The 16,588-nt window shown below is 46.9% G+C and overlaps 5 protein-coding genes across 5 annotated transcripts; 3 read left to right on the top strand and 2 right to left on the bottom strand.

Annotated features, from left to right (window-relative positions):
* Window positions 1-515: 515 nt before the first annotated feature.
* On the top strand, window positions 516-1,379 carry N7496_003245 (uncharacterized protein; the record flags this gene model as incomplete). Its single annotated transcript, XM_056696176.1, has 2 exons — window positions 516-744; window positions 805-1,379. 2 exons carry the CDS (start codon window positions 516-518, stop codon window positions 1,377-1,379), a joined length of 804 nt encoding a protein of 267 aa, XP_056558388.1.
* A 493-nt stretch (window positions 1,380-1,872) lies between these two features.
* On the bottom strand, window positions 1,873-7,095 carry N7496_003246 (putative ABC transporter; the record flags this gene model as incomplete). Its single annotated transcript, XM_056696177.1, has 16 exons — window positions 1,873-2,010; window positions 2,064-2,108; window positions 2,170-2,623; window positions 2,675-2,964; window positions 3,023-3,274; window positions 3,325-3,886; window positions 3,941-4,018; window positions 4,072-4,729; window positions 4,782-4,829; window positions 4,879-5,003; window positions 5,055-5,153; window positions 5,207-5,329; window positions 5,384-6,061; window positions 6,121-6,346; window positions 6,398-6,569; window positions 6,628-7,095. 16 exons carry the CDS (start codon window positions 7,093-7,095, stop codon window positions 1,873-1,875), a joined length of 4,416 nt encoding a protein of 1,471 aa, XP_056558389.1.
* Window positions 7,096-8,371: 1,276 nt separating this feature from the next.
* On the bottom strand, window positions 8,372-8,827 carry N7496_003247 (uncharacterized protein; the record flags this gene model as incomplete). The annotated part of the gene is made up of 2 exons (XM_056696178.1): window positions 8,372-8,396; window positions 8,613-8,827. 2 exons carry the CDS (start codon window positions 8,825-8,827, stop codon window positions 8,372-8,374), a joined length of 240 nt encoding a protein of 79 aa, XP_056558390.1.
* Window positions 8,828-12,228: 3,401 nt separating this feature from the next.
* N7496_003248 (uncharacterized protein) lies at window positions 12,229-13,056 on the top strand (the record flags this gene model as incomplete). The annotated part of the gene is made up of 2 exons (XM_056696179.1): window positions 12,229-12,335; window positions 12,387-13,056. The coding sequence occupies 2 exons, from the start codon at window positions 12,229-12,231 to the stop codon at window positions 13,054-13,056; spliced, it is 777 nt and encodes a 258-aa protein (XP_056558391.1).
* Window positions 13,057-14,686: 1,630 nt separating this feature from the next.
* On the top strand, window positions 14,687-16,440 carry N7496_003249 (uncharacterized protein; the record flags this gene model as incomplete). Its single annotated transcript, XM_056696180.1, has 2 exons — window positions 14,687-15,276; window positions 15,342-16,440. The coding sequence occupies 2 exons, from the start codon at window positions 14,687-14,689 to the stop codon at window positions 16,438-16,440; spliced, it is 1,689 nt and encodes a 562-aa protein (XP_056558392.1).
* Window positions 16,441-16,588: the final 148 nt, after the last annotated feature.

A 16,588-nucleotide genomic window follows, 5' to 3' on the forward strand; every position in this document is an offset into this window, starting at 1 on the left:
TGTGATAACTAAGACGTCGAGAAGAATAAGTATCCCCAGCCTCCCAAGAGGTCCGAACAAAGAAAGAATCTACCATATCTTGGTATTTTACTTTGTAATGCGGATGAGATCCAGTCAAAGCCACGCGTCTCAACAGCCATAGCGTCACTCCACCCCGCGCTGCCATTGAAATACCCGGTTTAAACGGTAATTAGTGGCCGACTGGCGTATTAAGCGTTCCGTAACCAGCCAATCATCAACCTCAAATCTACTAATATGCTTGGCGCATGATGCATAAGGTAAGTTCCTACGTACGACTGTTGACTTTGCCGGATCTTGTTTGCCCTGTCACAAATACTCTTGCGGACTCTTGGGTGGGTTATAAGTATTCTACCCACTCTTTGCTGGGCCTGGAGGGCTCTTTGATTCTTGCCCTGAAACAGTTCCTGGCTCAATTGAATTTGGTGCAGTTCTTGCTCTTCTTCAAACATTCTTCTCTCGCTCCTGTTCGATCAATCGTTGCATCGCTCGCTACAATGAAGAGCTTTATTGCTATTGCCTCTCTGGCCATTGGTGCCAATGCCCTCGTTGGCCGTAGCGACAGCTGCTGTTTCCACCTCACTGCTTCTGGTGATAAATCCGGCTCTCTCGGCCAGCTGAGCGACGGTCAGGTCCGTGTTGGCGATGACTCCCTCTCCGCTGCCACCTTCTGCCTGTCCGGAGGTGTTATCACCGATAGCGAGGGCCGTGGCTGCGTGATCACTAGTAAGACATCATCTCTTTCCTAAATACCATGACCCATGGCTAACTGAATCCCTCTATCAGCCGAGACCACCCAGTTCCAATGCGATGCTGGCAGCGCCGGTACCTCTGGCTTCTCCCTCAGCTCATCCGGTGGCCTCGAGTTCAGCGGTAGCTCCAGCTTCGTCGCCTGCGCAACTGGCCAGAACGGTGGCGACAACATCTACACTACCGAAAGCGACGCCGTCACCCAGTGCGTGAGCGTCGAGCTTACCGCTGACTCGACCTGCGCCGCTGCCTCGTCTTCCGTCGCCGCTGTCGCTCCTACTTCTACCTCAGTCCCCGTCAGCACCCCCCTGCCTGCCACCACTCCAGTTCCCTCAGGCTCGTCGCCTGTCGGTGCCTCCTCCGGTTCTGTCTCTGCTCCTGCCAGCACCCCGCTAGTCGGATCTTCCAGCCTCGTCACCAAGACTTCCTCCACTGCTTCGGCTTCTACTAGCACTGCTGCTGGTACCAGTACTTCGTCTGCTTCGTCTTCTTCGTCGACTGTTGCCCCCGCGTCTAGCTCGACTGCTGCTAGCGCTGCTACCCGGTACGAGCTTGGTAACTTGGCCACTGTGATGGTGGTTCTCTCCATGGCATCTCTTTACCTTGTTTAAGGTGATGGATGTGAATATGGTTACATGATGTCTTGGAATACGATTAATGTTGGGGTAATGAATTTGTGATAGGCTACGTAGTTTACTTGTGCTGGTATCGAGGCACTTAATCTATGGATGAAATAAGATAGCCCTTAACCCCGCGGACAAATTTCTTTGATTAGATAGGATCTCGTTACTGGCGCGAAAAACTAGGTCCAACTGAGATAGCTCCTGCTCTACTTTCTGTGATAGTCCTTGATTAGAGTTTAGAAGAACTTTCTTGACCATAGCCAGAACGATAGCCCGGGAGAATATTCTGAAGATGTCTAGGGAGACGGCAAAAAAGACATTTGGAAAGATCTTTCAAAAGAGGCGTAGTTAAAACGTACATATATACAGGTTCTCTCTAGCTTCTAGAGCCATGACAACTAATAGATGTTCGGCATAATCCGCTATCCCTCGATGGCCCCAACTGAGCGCCTTCAAAACACGTTCTGGCCAGCTTTGTGATTCAATCTGCGGCTTTTTTGACCTTTCTAGTCTTGCGCTCACTAAGCCATCGTTTCAGATCTCGAATTCCATGGAGATAAAGCCACGAGAAAAGGAAGAGGATGACGAAGTTGAAGATGACAAAGGCCCAGAAGATTCCCTGTTCAAGAAATATCAGAGGAGTGAAAACTCAGTTGCGAGAGGACAACCCACATAATCTCGCCATTTATGAGAGTAGAAGACATTGAAACTGGCTGCCTGTTTGGTTGCATTATGGTCAGTTACTATCTAGATCGGAATGTTGAACAGGGAAACTCACGAATTGATCGCCGGTAGAGTACTGACAAAATGCGCACAACCCATTCCCAGCATCACGGACAGTGCCGTGAGACTTCTGCGCATATGAGCCGGCATATTCCTGACAAGTTATGCCAGGTGGCGGACTAAAGAATGCCTCTTCTCGCTCAACGCATTTAATAGGGATGTTGTGTGTAACGACACCCAAGAGACCCTCGAGCAGATAGTGGAACGGCGTGAGCCAATACATCCACGACTGCCAAAAGTGAGGTAGAGCGGCATAAGGCACGACAACACCACAGAAGGAAATGATAAAAGAAAAGAATGCAGGGACGAGTAACGATGCGAAAAGCTCATTCGGCGAAAATGCAGCGATGAATTGTCCCAATCCGACGTAAAAGCATTCAAATAGCATTATCATCATCCAGGTGTAACCTGTGCTGAAAGAGTCCCGTGGGAACCAAACGCCCCAGTACCTGTTACTTGTAAGCGACCTGAATTTTGTTCAAAACTCAGATACTACGTACCAGCAGTTGAAGTATACCGATCCGGCAACAATGGAGTATGGTAGTTCTGGGAGGATAGTGCTCACTACGAATGCAACCCAGGAATAAATCTTGGAATTTGACTCGCGCGACTCGTAGATACCACGGAAATGCAGATAGCGTGGCTGCAACTGTTGAATGAGAGGTGGAGAGATGGTCAAAGTCATGAAGATGGAGAACAGTCTTGACTGCATGTCAATATAACTGTTGCCCAAATGCCAGAATGTGAAGGTGTTGAACAGGCCCGTAAAGATATGTAGCATCATTTTGCCCTACATAATCTCAGTGTTAGTATGACTACCAAGCAGTTTTGGAGTAACAGCAACTCACAAGAACGTAATCTGGGAGCCTCCAATAGGCCACGAACGCTCGCTTTGTCACTGCAATTATCTGAACGTATAGCGGCATGGCGAACTCGCGATCATCCTTGGTGACCTCCTCCTGCTGTTGGTTACGGCGGGAACTGATGATATTCTCTAACTCATCAGAAAGCTGTTTAGATTCTGGGGAGTTTTCCCACACATCTCCCCAGTCCTGACCGTCGTAATCCGGATTTCCAGCACCGATCACTTCAAGCATGTACTAAATCCCATGTTAACGAGAGCACGCTTTATATGGCTTGAGATACTGACCTCTGCTGGGTTGGCATTTGGAGGGCATTTCTTACCCCCATTTCGCTCAAAATAATCAATCAAGGTTTTGGAATCTGACCCAAGGTTTCCGTTATAAACAACTCGGCCACCACTCTGTAGCAGAAGAAGTTCGTCGAATTGCTCAAAGAGAACCGCTGACGGTTGGTGAATGGTACAGAGGACTGCTTGGCCGGCATCGGCTAGTCGTCGGAGAAATCGTACGATATTGAATGCAGCTAGTGAATCGAGACCAGAAGTGGGCTCATCCAAGAAGAGTAGCAGCTCTGGTTTACTGGCCAGTTCTACTGCTATAGTTAGGCGCTTGCGCTGTTCTTGGTTCAAGCCAGAGCCAGTGGACCCAACAGTAGCACCGGCAATTGAGCGCATCTCCAACAGATCAATGATTTTCTCGCAGTAGTCATATTTCTCTTGCAGAGGAACCTCTTTTGGCTGCCGCAAAAGTGCAGAAAAGCGTAGAGACTCGCGGACAGTGGCCGTGGGCTCATGTATGTCCATCTGCTCGGCAAACCCGGTTGCTCTTTGGAAGCTTCTGGGGAGTGGTCTTCAAATACCAGGTCAGTCTGCCAATTCACCTAATGGAGAATTCATTACTTACTTTCCATCAACCAGGAACCTTCCGGTGACAACACCAAAATTGACTCGCTGGGCTAAGGCGTTGAGGAGAGTTGTTTTCCTGATTATACGTAAGCCATTGGCTATTGAGACTGCCAGAATGATCGATTGTACCCTGCACCTGATGCACCCATCAACGCCGTGAGTCGACCGGGCTTGACGTATCCATTGACATTCTGTAGCAACTTGCGCTGTCCACCCTTATAAGGGATTGTATAATTCACATCGTGCCACGTAAAGATGGATGTGTTTTCGGCGATATTCTCGACGTTCCGACCAGCCTCGTCATTTTGCATGCCTGAAGACCGACCATCTTTCTCAGCAGATTCCATATCTGCTGGCGGCCTGCTACCTTCTATCGCTTCTTCAACTGCTTTCGGCGCCTCGCCTCTTTTGAAGACAGTGACAGAGCTCCCACCTCTATTAGGCTTTTGGATTTCCATCCCAAGCATGGTCAAAAACACAAAGAAAAGAAGCCAAGCTATCATGATACCAAGGTTCCGCCAAAGGTGGGACCGCGAGTACGTGAATGCAGCTTTGATGTAGTCAGAACCATGTACAACCAAGCTGTCCGGACTGCTCCCTTGAATTGCGCAACTCTGATGGGAAGAAGATGCGTTAGGTCCGTCAGGTACAATGTACGGTGGTTCGCATTTGATGTCAAGATTGTGGAATTCATTTGCAATCAATGCTTCGAATGCGTATTGGACTGGATTTATCCAGATAAGCCACTTAAGCCATGGGTGCATCTTCCAGGGTGGAATCAGGTATCCTGAGATTGAAGTTAATGCAATGCCTTCCAAGTAGAGATATCAACCGCTTACCAGTATATACGATGAATGCTTGAATTGCAACTCCCGTAAGTCGAGTGGCTATACCGAAATTAGTACAATCCAGCTCCCGCAACAAACTCCCACTTACCAACATCCAATGATGCGCATAACGCACCGAGTGCGCGGAAGAACGAATACATGGTCATTGTGAGGATAAAAATGAAAAGAAGGTTAATAAAAAACTGGGACCCTGTTCGCGCAAGATTCGACATACTGCAGAGAACATGTTAGTAGGGTTCAAATTACTGTGTGGGCAGAGCGTACAAGTAAACGATGATGTCAAAAAGCAACACTTGGATAAATACCAATGGGACATCCACGACGACTTGTGCCAGCGCATATGCCGCGGGTCGATAAAAAGAGCTACCCAAGTCAGATTCATCGATGTCAGGGCCAGGTATCTTAACTTCACTTACAAGCTCTTGTGTTTCATCAGTATGGGTCGGCTCTCAAATGCGGCTGTGAGTTCAGCTAGTGCAAGTAGAGCATTGAACAGAAGGATATAGAACATCACGCCACCTCGTGTGAAAACTCCCGAGCTGCATAAATTTATTAGTTAAGAGTTTTGAGTATTGAAGCATGCAGACCCCTACCTTGTGTTAGGAAGATTGTAGAACAGGCTTCCTACAATGAGTGCCTGGAAGACGAGGACACCCCATTTACCAACGAGAGCGGCTCTATTACCGAACATGACTAGGAACTGTCGATGAGTGAGGATGGCAACCTGTTTCCAGAATGGGACCGTATAATTCTTTGTAGTCGCTTTACTTCTGGCAGCCTCTCTCTCACGCTTTTGGGACTCGACCTCGTCCTCGAAGCTTTCAATATCCGTAAGCGTCGCTTTGAAAACATCGCTTTGTCGATACGCCGCTTGAAACTCATCGGCAGTTCGTGGGATACGATCTTCCCATCCAGGCTTCACTCGTCTTGCATGAGGATCGCTGACGGATGTCAAGAAATCGGGTGTTGTCCACCGGGGAGGACATTTAAATCCCAGATTTTCAAAGTAGACTTTCGCTTCTTCAGTATGACCAAAGAACGCGCACTTTCCACCCTCGATGAGAATCACCTTATCAAAAATATTGAAAAGATTCTCTGAAGCCTGATAGAGCGCAACTAATGTTGAGACATGAGCTGTATTTGTAAGACTTCTCAAGCTCTGGACGTACTCAAGCGCGGTGCTTGCATCAAGGCCTCTGGTTGAGTTATCCCAGCATTGAGTACTAGCCTTGGTCACCATCGCTTCACCAATTGAAACTCGCTTTTTCTCTCTATGATTTGAATCTTTTTAGCATTGATTTTGCTTGATTCGAATTGGGGTTTCACTCACCCGCCCGAAATTCCACGAATCAATTCATTTCCAACTCGCGTCCCAAGGGCATGCTCGATCCAGAAGAGCTTTGCGATTGCCGAAAGGAAGGTCTGCTGATAATCTGTTCGGCTTTCACCCGGAATACGCGATCGTTTGTCTGGGGTTCGGGTCTTGAGCGCAAATAGCAATGTATCTTTCACAGTCAATGTGGCATAGTGGAGATCATCCTCGGGATTGTATGAGACTATTTGCTTTTAGCATGTCTGACTACAAGTGCTCAAGGGTACTCAATTACCTTCTGAACGATACTTCTTCTTCATAGTGGTAGAGTCGGTTCCTCCATATCGAACATCTCCCTCGATGCTTTCATAGCCGTGTGTTTGGTTCCCTATTACTTTCAGGAACGTTGAACACCCTGAGCCGGGGCGCCCTAGGACCAAAAGCATCTCTCCAGGGCGTACGCATCCCTTAATTGACGGTCAGCTCAATCAAACCACATCGTCAACATCAAGGCATGCTACATACTGTGAAATCATCCAAGATGGTGCGGATCTCTGGTTTCCCAGCACCAGTACCCTTTCTCCCACGAGTAAAAAGTCCCTTGATGAGCCTCGGTAGGGCGAGGAAGATGTCCCCGTTAGTAGGCTGGAGTGCTGCCCCGAGACCCAACCCTTTTACTGTGAGATTCTTCCAAATAACACCAACGTGTCTTGTCTGCTCTTCCTCAGAATTTGCCTTTCGCTCGTGTCCGAACATACGCGAAATTAATCGCTCGATCTGCGCCCATTCTGCACCTTCGTGGCCGGAGGCATAACTCCGTCGACGAGATAAAGTCTGAGCGACCCCATCATCATTCAGGCTCTCGCCTTCAGAAGCTGCGTCTTGAGTAGGGCCAGCACCCTCTGATGAGCGTGATCGCGCTGACGGACTCGCATTTGCAGGAATACCTTCTGATGTTCCCTCGGCTGTATTTTGGTGGGCCTCCGGCATCATTCCTCTGGTGATAGACTGACGTTGATCCATTTAGACGCCCACCTAATGAAGATTCTCGGTGATCCAAGAACAACAGTTTGGTTTGTAGTCGCATGTCACACAGGGTGTGACTAGAGAGTTACCGAATGTCGTCCGCACTACGCGCCCACATGTTTGATAGATGTCCAAGTAGTGATAAAACAATCTCTGACCACGATTCGTAGCGATTACGTCAAATATCAAAACATCAAAGGGCACTTTGCTCGGTCTCGGAAGACCAACTTTCCGACAGCCTACTAAAATCCGATTACATCCGGTCGTAAAAACGAGCTCAAATCCAAGTATGATGACGAGCACTGCATGGGTTTCAGATTATGTGAGCTGCATATCTACGGCGGACGATATCGGCCAATCTCCAAAACCCCTTCCCGCCCTTACTACCGCCCCCATAAGTAGACTAGCCTACTAGGCCCTTGTCACCGCCCTTAACTATCTTATATAACCAATCAATCACCTAATCCTCCTCCATCACCATCGAATGCTCCTCCATTATCATCGAATGCTCCTCCATTATCATCGAATATCACTATGCCCCGGCCTTCTGTTAACCTTGATCCTTACCAGGAGGAAATTACTAGGCTTGTTTATGCGAATTCTACCAATGAGGATATCTGTGCTTTCTTGCTAAATACATATGGTATTAGGATCTCTCCTACTACTTTATGTAGACGGCGAAATGCATGGGGTCTTCATACTCCACGGGCTTACTACCAAAAGGATACTCCTAATGAGATCAATCGTAATCAGATAGTATATAACCTTCTTCAGCTATCGTTAGATACGCAGGAAATCCTTCGTCTCTTACAAAAGAAGGGGATACCATCATCTGAACGTTCTCTTTATCGTATACGGCAAAAGCTTGGTGTTAAGCTACGTGTTAACGATGCTGCTGAACGAGCGTCTCAGGAAAGAATTATTGAGAGGATTCTTACTGCAGAGGATCAGATTGGAGATATTGAAGGATATGGCCGACGTTACCAGCAAATTCACCTGCGTAGCCAGGGAGTTTTCATCGCAAGGTAAGTATCATATGGTCGTGTTTATCGGTCATATAGTCGTGTTCATCGGTCATATGGTTGTGGTTATCGGTCATATGGTCGTGTTGGTTAGCGATATGTTTACTAACGATTATATAGAGATCGTGCCTATGAAATCTACCGAACTATTAACCCAGATGCGATTGATGACCGCCGGTCTGGCTTTCAACGCCGACGAGGTGCCTATATATGCGATGGGCCTAATGCAATTTGGCATCTTGATGGCTATATGAAATTAGAACCTTTTGGTATTGAAATCTACGCAGCAATTGATGGCTACTCTCGATATGTTATATGGATATATATCGGGATATCTGCACGTACTGCAGTAAGTGTCCTTCGGCAGTATCTTGATTGTGTGAGATCGAATGGGTATATACCACGAAAGCTTCGGGTTGATCTTGGTAGTGAGACGGTATTGATTGGTGATGCCCATCTTACTCTACGAGAATCGCTTCTATCACCATCGAATACTCCTCCATCACCATCGAATGCTCCTCCGTCACCATCGAATGCTCCTCTATCACCATCGAATGCTCCTCCGTCACCATCGAATGCTCCTCTATCACCATCGAATGCTCCTCCATCACCATCGAATGCTCCTCGATCACCATCGAATGCTCTTCCATCACCATCGAATGCTCTTCCATCGACATTATCATCAGTTTCTCGGTTTCGAAACTACTTTATCTACGGGCGTAGTATTGATAATCAACGTATTGAATCCTGGTGGGGGCAGCTTGCACAGTCAAGTCTCTTCGTCTATCATGAGTATTTTAATATACTCTTAGGCGATGGAATCTATTCAAAGCAGTGCATTCCTGAGCAGGTAAGCAGCGGTATATCCTCGACAATTTAACCTAGTAATCCCTACTAAAAGATGTCTAGATAGTACTTCTTGCCATCTACATGCCTATTCTACGAGCTCGCATTCAATCATTCGTGAGCAGTGTATGGAATGTACACCCGATTCGTAAACAGCCTAAGCGGCCACATGTCGTTTCTGGTAAACCAATGATGAATTACCACTATCCTCCCGAAGGTATTCCTGATTGTAAGGAATCTTTTGACCCTTCTCTTCTCCAGAGGTATGATTCTATGGTTAATTCCTTATATTCTATGGTCAATTCCTTCTATTCTATGATTCATTAATCGTATACTATGATTCATTGATCGTATACTATAATTAATTCATCTTATATTAGGCTCCAGGAGGATGTGGCAGAATGGGATCCTGCTGAATACCTTCCACCTTCTACACTAGCTTGGTGCCGTCTACAATTGATAGAAATTGGCCAGCAAGAAGTGGGCGAGCCGTTTGACCCTGAAGACCCTCTCATTCAGCTTCTAGGTGATAGAAAGCAGCCATATCGGAAGGTATATGAGACTATGCGTGCTCGGGCCCTTCTACACGACCAATTAGGTACTTTACCTATATTAACACTAAGTATAAAACCTACCGGTGCATTCTCATGGGGTCCGAGCGCCCAATGGCATCAGGGCGCATAAGCTACTTAATCTATAAGATTAGAAGACGGCATAGCATATTCTCTCTTTCATCGAACATATTCTCTCTTTCATCGAACATATTCTCTCTTTCATCGAACATATTCTCTCTTTCATCGAACATATTCTCTCTTCCATCGAACATATTCTCTCTTCTATCAGGATGGCATCTGAACTATCTTTCCCCCTCGCTACTCTACAGGCTACTCTTAAACAGCTATTAGAGACTATATCGGCAGCTACAGATCCTTCTTCATCTACATCATCATCAACAAGAACACCAACAGCTACACCAACACCATTATCATCATCGATATCTGATATTTCGACATCAGCTTCGCATATTCCAGCATCAGCTTCGCATATTCCAGCATCAGCTTCGCGTATACCATCGCAGCTCAATTCGCGTTTTGGAATGCTTTCTGGTACTACTAGCCAGGTTCGCAGTGCTTATATTGGACGCCCACAGGCAACTATACCGCCACCACCACCAGAAGAGGTCACAATCAATGTATCCTTCTATCTATTAATAGAGAGTGAGGATATTATACCAATTAAAGGTAATATACTATCTTCCCTCTATCATATACTTCTATATTCTTACCATTTACTTCTATAGGTGCACATATCTCTACCAACATAATTCCTTCGCAGGAATGGCTCACTATGGGTAGTTTTGCATACTCTCTGGTACAAAAACTATGTTACCTACCTATTAATTTCGAATTCAACCACGACGATGAGGCATTCCTAGCTAGGACGGTTACACAGTATACAAAGAAAGGACCATTAGAAGCGCAGTATCTCCTACCTACTAGTCCATCTGGGTCTACTAGGTGGACTTCTGGTCAGTTATGCCGATTGGTCAACCAGGAGAAGGGGGCAAAGGTCTTCTATGTTATTATAAAACGATCAAAAGAGACCGTGGAAAGGATGGCACATGGACTACCATCTCGAGCTACGATATCAATTGAAAGACAGCTAGGATCTATGGAAGACTCGGCAAGCATCATGGAAGACCCGGCGGGCATCATGGAAGACCCGGTGGGCATCATGGAAGACCTACCACGAAGGAAGCGAAGACGTGCTACACCACCACCAGTGACGCGGCGGAACTTACGTCGGCGACTACAAGGATGACAGAGACTATGTATTTATACTAGAGGAGGGAATTACTACTGTCGGTAAATCATGTACTTAATAGTTATATAATTTAAATTATCCTTTTATTATATCAGTCCTTAATGACGATAGAAGAGCATTCAATGGCGATGGAGGAGCATTGGATGGTGATGGAGGAGCATTGGATGGTGATGGAGGAGTATTGGGTGATGGACTTAGAAGTTTAGATGTAATTCTGCCGTTTTTCTGCCAGTTCTATCTAGGGGTTTTGGAGATTGGCCGTTATCGGCCGCCGTACATATCCCGATCTGGGCAGTGCGACCATGCAAATATTCTGCGGAAGCAAGATTTCCGCATAGCAGCTCCCATGCGGTCTATAATGAAGTCATCGATCTCCGTCGGGTCCGGTTCCAACCTAGCCGGGGAGAAGGCATGAGATAACTGTTGATACCGATAAGGTTTCTGTCCTATCCAAGTTATTCACTTTTATATTGTTGCTTCTACTACTTTATGTTAAAGCCAATCGCCAAGAACTTCTTCATTCTGGTATGGTTACAGTGACCTTGCGACTGTACGACCACAAGTTTCTTAAGGGCAGCTTTAATCAAATTATTCCAGCTTTCGAAAGAACAATTGCTTAGTCTCTTGGCTGACAGACGTCTATTAATCGTATTCGGAGACAGGCAGCATGTTTTTTACCTTTATTTTTGTGCAGATATCGGACAACATCTTCCCATGACAAGAAACGCTCATGGGCTAGTTCAGTGTCAGGCAAGTACATACCAACACCGTGCACCATTTATGTCCTTTCAAGGTCCAGAAAACGTTGAAAAATATCGTAATACATAATTCCGGCCGAGGAACTTTAGTTGCGGTTCAAAAGTTTGAATCGAAAGGCCAGGAAGCAGCGTAATCCAATGTGCTCTCATTTCTCCTCTTGCCGAATCAACCTAAACCTTCTCCCTCAGTGGCAGATGGAATATCTCTTGTTCCATTATTCAACTCGTAATTGCCAAATTGGGTTTGGAGATTAGTAGGATCCCCGTTATTGCTGATGATACGATCGCCGTCACCCTAGCATCATCACTAGTGCCGAGCCCAGAAAATGTTGCAGGGGCTAACGAATGGCCTGCATTCTAATTCCTAGTTTTGATAGAGTACCGTTTGAATGATCTTTAAATATTACAGTGTCAAGATCTTAATTAAACTTACATTGAATCAGAATCAGAGGAATTTATCTCTTCATAATAGCTGGAAGCATGGCGACCAGTCAAAGTGTATAGTGATGGCTACAATCCATCATTTTGAGCACGCAATTGTTACGGCACAGGACGCATAACTACAAATATATCCCTACCCAGAGTCCATCAAGTACGAATCCGCAATCCTTGCAAAATTACTATACCAGTCCTATTCTGTTCATCACTCGATGCAGCCCAAATCACGACGCCGCCGACGCCTGTTACAAAAGCTTTGGAAGATCTTCAATCCAGTCGCTTCAAAAACGAATGGATTGAATCTCGTCTACTTCCCTAAGTAAGTACCGCGCGAGTGTATTGTGGTAAGATGTCTCATCTTTCTTTGTAGAGCGCAGAATTGCCCATACGACTTTGACAAAAAAGAAGCAATTGACGACGATCCGCAAAGCAGTGACAACATCGATGCTCCACCACAATATAGTTCAAGCATCAGTGACGGAACCCCCGCAAATCTACGCAACAGCCTAGAAGCTGAAATTGTCCATCTCTGGAAGAAAGTATGGCTAGGACTTTACGAGATCGACGTCAATGAACATCGCCTTCGCTCCAGTCAACTAGACGCACTATACCTTGGTGCTGGAATGACAGGATATATGGGTAGACTCGGAGCTCTCAAGCACGCGGCCTACAAGAACGTGGGCGTGAACAACGAAATCGCATCTTTGAAACTTTTTGATGGGTTATCTATCACGACCCTGCAATCTGTCTTAGAGATCTTGAGAGCTTATGAGAGTGAAATTGATAATCTGGAACGGCTCTATGGTATTTTGCGGAGGGGACAGCGGAGTCTGCGGCAGTCTACCTGGATTACACCGACAGATACACTCCAGCGGCAGTATCTGGCCATTGCAGAGCCGATGGAAAGAAGAATCAAACAGTATGATATCCGGATGGATGTTCTGAATCATGAAATGCGAGACGAAGTCATGCCAATGGGTGACGAAATTCCAGCGCCTCAGGGACAATTAGTCTATGAGAAGGCTTTTCCTGGCCGTTGAGCGTACCATTTGTGCTATTGAAATTTGCGCTTTCGTGTTGTTTATTCTTGAAAGAACAATTACAATCATCTATTTCTTGATTCCAGCTATCTCTTCCCGCTCCATCATATTATGAGACATCGCCATGGATAACTGTATAGTCTGAGTATGTCGTCCGTCCAGCATGTCTGGCTTAATGGCACTCTTACATTGTTCCCACTGGCCATTTTCTTCATTATTGAGCTTTTATTATATCAGGTCATCTAATTGAATATTGAGAACACCCTCGAGCTCAAACAAGATCAAAATGAGTTTCAAAGAATACCTACTCTATTCCATGCAGAGCACACAACGAGCACGAGATGTAGATCGGTCACAGGTAGGCCCTAAAAAGTAGGATCATCCTCCATCGTTGCACTACAAAACATTTTCATGTCACTATGGCGCTAAGTCTAATTAAACACGCCTTACGAGTATAAAGTAGGATAACGACGCTAAGGGCATCCAGGATAGTGGTTGACTTCGGTATACCGAAGAGCTCTATAAGTTTAAAAACCTCAACCTAACTTCTAGATTATCTTATCAGTTTATAGGGTAAAAGATAAATCGAGAAATATCACTACATAGGGCTCTTCGGAAAGACCATTCAAAAGATATTCTGAAAGATATTTAGAAATAGGGAAGGCTAAGCCTATTTAGTTAGATCTTTCTCTCTATCTCTTATTCTAAATTTTGAACTATCACTATACATACATAAGGATAGATATCGGATAGACCATGTTTCTCATGTAGCTTGCTGAAGGTTGCACTGTCAGAGACCGAAAATCCACCTATCGGTTTCCATGAACTACGCGTACCGGGGGCTCTTAACGGGATATATAATGAGATTATCTAGCAAATATCCATGGCGTTGACGGGGCCGAGGGTATGAATTGTACCAGAGTGAAAGGAAATCTATACCAGTAATGGTCTATGATGTTTTGTTCCATGCAAATTGAATAGACTGCGCAAAAAATCAACTTAATAGGGTATGGGGCTCCCTGAAGGCGCGGCTCTAGTCCGAATCGAAACCTAAGGTATCGGAGCCGACGATCGTTTTGGACTAGCTAGACGCCGCGCAATATATCCGACCTCTTCTCTTCTTCATCTATCGAAATATGGCCATTGGCTCAATTCCTATCTCCTGAAGTGTTCCAAATCGCAATTACGTATCCCCCAAGGGTAGGATGGTGGGCCCCAGTTGGGTTACATCAGAGCTAAGCAGAAATACACCTGTGTCGACTGTAGAGCCCGTTAGCATGAACAACCTCATTAGGATAGTTTGCCATTCCTAACACTCAAAATACTCGATGCCAATCCAATTGACTGACCTAGGGCTCCTTGTATTGCAATTCTAGTTGCTTTCCTTAACGGCAGACAAGCCCTTGGCCCTCGTGAGCGGGTCCGCTTCAAGTCGGCGCGCCAAAGCTTGGCGTGCCTCTTCGGAACTTCGCTTCACCACCGCCCCCAATTCTTCCTCCCGATTTTATCGCATGGACGAGGAGTACTCCTTTTGCCATGACTGCATGAGCCTTGAGCAGCTGCTTTCGTGATTCTTTTACGTATATCATTTCTCCCTCTACCATCCTCGCATCCCCCCGCCTTGCCCGCTATGACCGAATCAGCACCCAGCGAGACACCCGAGCAGTCGCAAGCCGACGAACAGCACGACCAGGAGTCGGCCTCCAAGTCAGCTCTCAACCCAGCCCTCAAAGATCGGAGATGTCAATACTGTGGCCAGGCATTCACATCATCGTCTTTGGGTCGTCATCTGGACCAGTTTCTGTTCAAAAAGAAGCCCGATGGAATCCACGATGTTGAGGAGATTCGGCGCATCCGTAGTGGAATCACTCGTCGGCAGGCTCGGACAAGCTCTGGAAAGCGCGATGGCAGCCCCGATCAGGCGCAGAGAAGAGGAACGTCTGGCACGAATGCAGCTGGAGAATCGGCTTCGAAATCACGCGACGCTCCCGTACGCATGATGTTCAACACTCCCACATGGCACGCAACGGGTGTAATCAACGATATACCCAACCCAAGTCGTGCCGCGGATGGACCTCGAATTGCGCCTGTTCAATCACGAGCTGGATCATTGCAGCTTCCGGAATATGCGGCGCGAGGAGCCACTGCGAATAACCCAGATACCATGAAAGCACTAGAGCTGGCATTGCGCGAGGTGCTAGACAATATTAAGGCAGCGACGTATGTAGTGTTTCGACTTTTCTACTCGGGTTCATGCTCCATCAAAGCTAACAATGAGATTCTAGTTCCCGAGTTCGCCCGCGCCTTTTGCCATTTGACTTCGAGATCCAAGCCCAGACTTTCCCCTCGCTCTGTCTACAGCTTCTCCCTCCTCCCCCGAGCCTCTTCGCTTCTCATCCCTTCTCATCACCGACATCATTTCCTCTTCAACCACCTGGTCGGGAACATTTGGATATTGTTCGCCAGGCTCTTCGTTCCAAAATTTCACAATGGCGAACCGATCAGCTCTCCATGGACCCGGGAGCGCGACTGGGGAACGTTGGAGGCACTCTTGACAATTCCATGATTTACCGGACAGCCCATCAACACGAGGAAATGAGTATTCGACACTTGGAACTGGCCTTCAACCACTGGAACACATTACCTCACGAAACCCGTCGCGAGGCGTGGCAGCTTGAGATCACGCGCGCTTTCGCCCGCGAACTTGAGAAGCGCAAGTCTGTGGACGAACAACTTGCGCGGGTGCAGCAGGAAGCGAACCAGCTCCGGGCCCAAGTTGAACGATTGGGCTCGTGCCAGTGGCCACGCGAATTCGCTCTCTTCCCACCAGACACACTTCCAATCTCCCGAGATGTAGCGCGCGAATTGGATGCGAATGAAAGCCAGATCAGTCCCGAATCATCGAGATGGGACTTTGACAGTGTGGTTTCCAAATGGAAGCGTGTTGTGATGCATGATAAGAGTATAGGCCGAAGTGGAGTGGGACACAGTTCTACTGCGCATCCCTTGGATGTGGATAATCCCCAGCACGATGTTCGTCCTCCACGACCGGGCGAGGATACCTCGTCCCATCCGAATCGCTTGCGACCTTTGCAAAACACCGTTGCAATGAGTCCAGATCCTGCCAACGCATCTACCCCGGCATCGTCAACGAATTATGCCTCTCCTTATTCACATGCCGATCCTCGCAGTCCGCCGACTGCTAGCGCGCCCGGCCCACAGGCCAAGCGCCCACGGCTGATGAATGGATCCGAGGGTCTGTCAACAGCGGAGCCGGCGACGACTAAAGCCTCCGGCCCTGGTTCGTGGCCTTCCTCTACTCCTATCCTCTCTAATTTGGCCGCTCCGTCAGGGCAAACGCCCCCATCAGCTTCTCGCCCTTGATTGATTCATTATACATAATAAGAGCGTTTGGTCGGTTCCTTGTTTTGGAGCAGATCCCACCATTGCATTAGGAATGTGTCGATATTGCTACACATAATATATACCCCATTCATATTGTTCATACATACAGGACTCTACTTGCAAGTGT

Source organism: Penicillium cataractarum (assembly GCF_028827025.1).
Source record: "Penicillium cataractarum strain IBT 29864 chromosome Unknown utg000002l, whole genome shotgun sequence".
Taxonomy (NCBI): domain Eukaryota; kingdom Fungi; phylum Ascomycota; class Eurotiomycetes; order Eurotiales; family Aspergillaceae; genus Penicillium; species Penicillium cataractarum.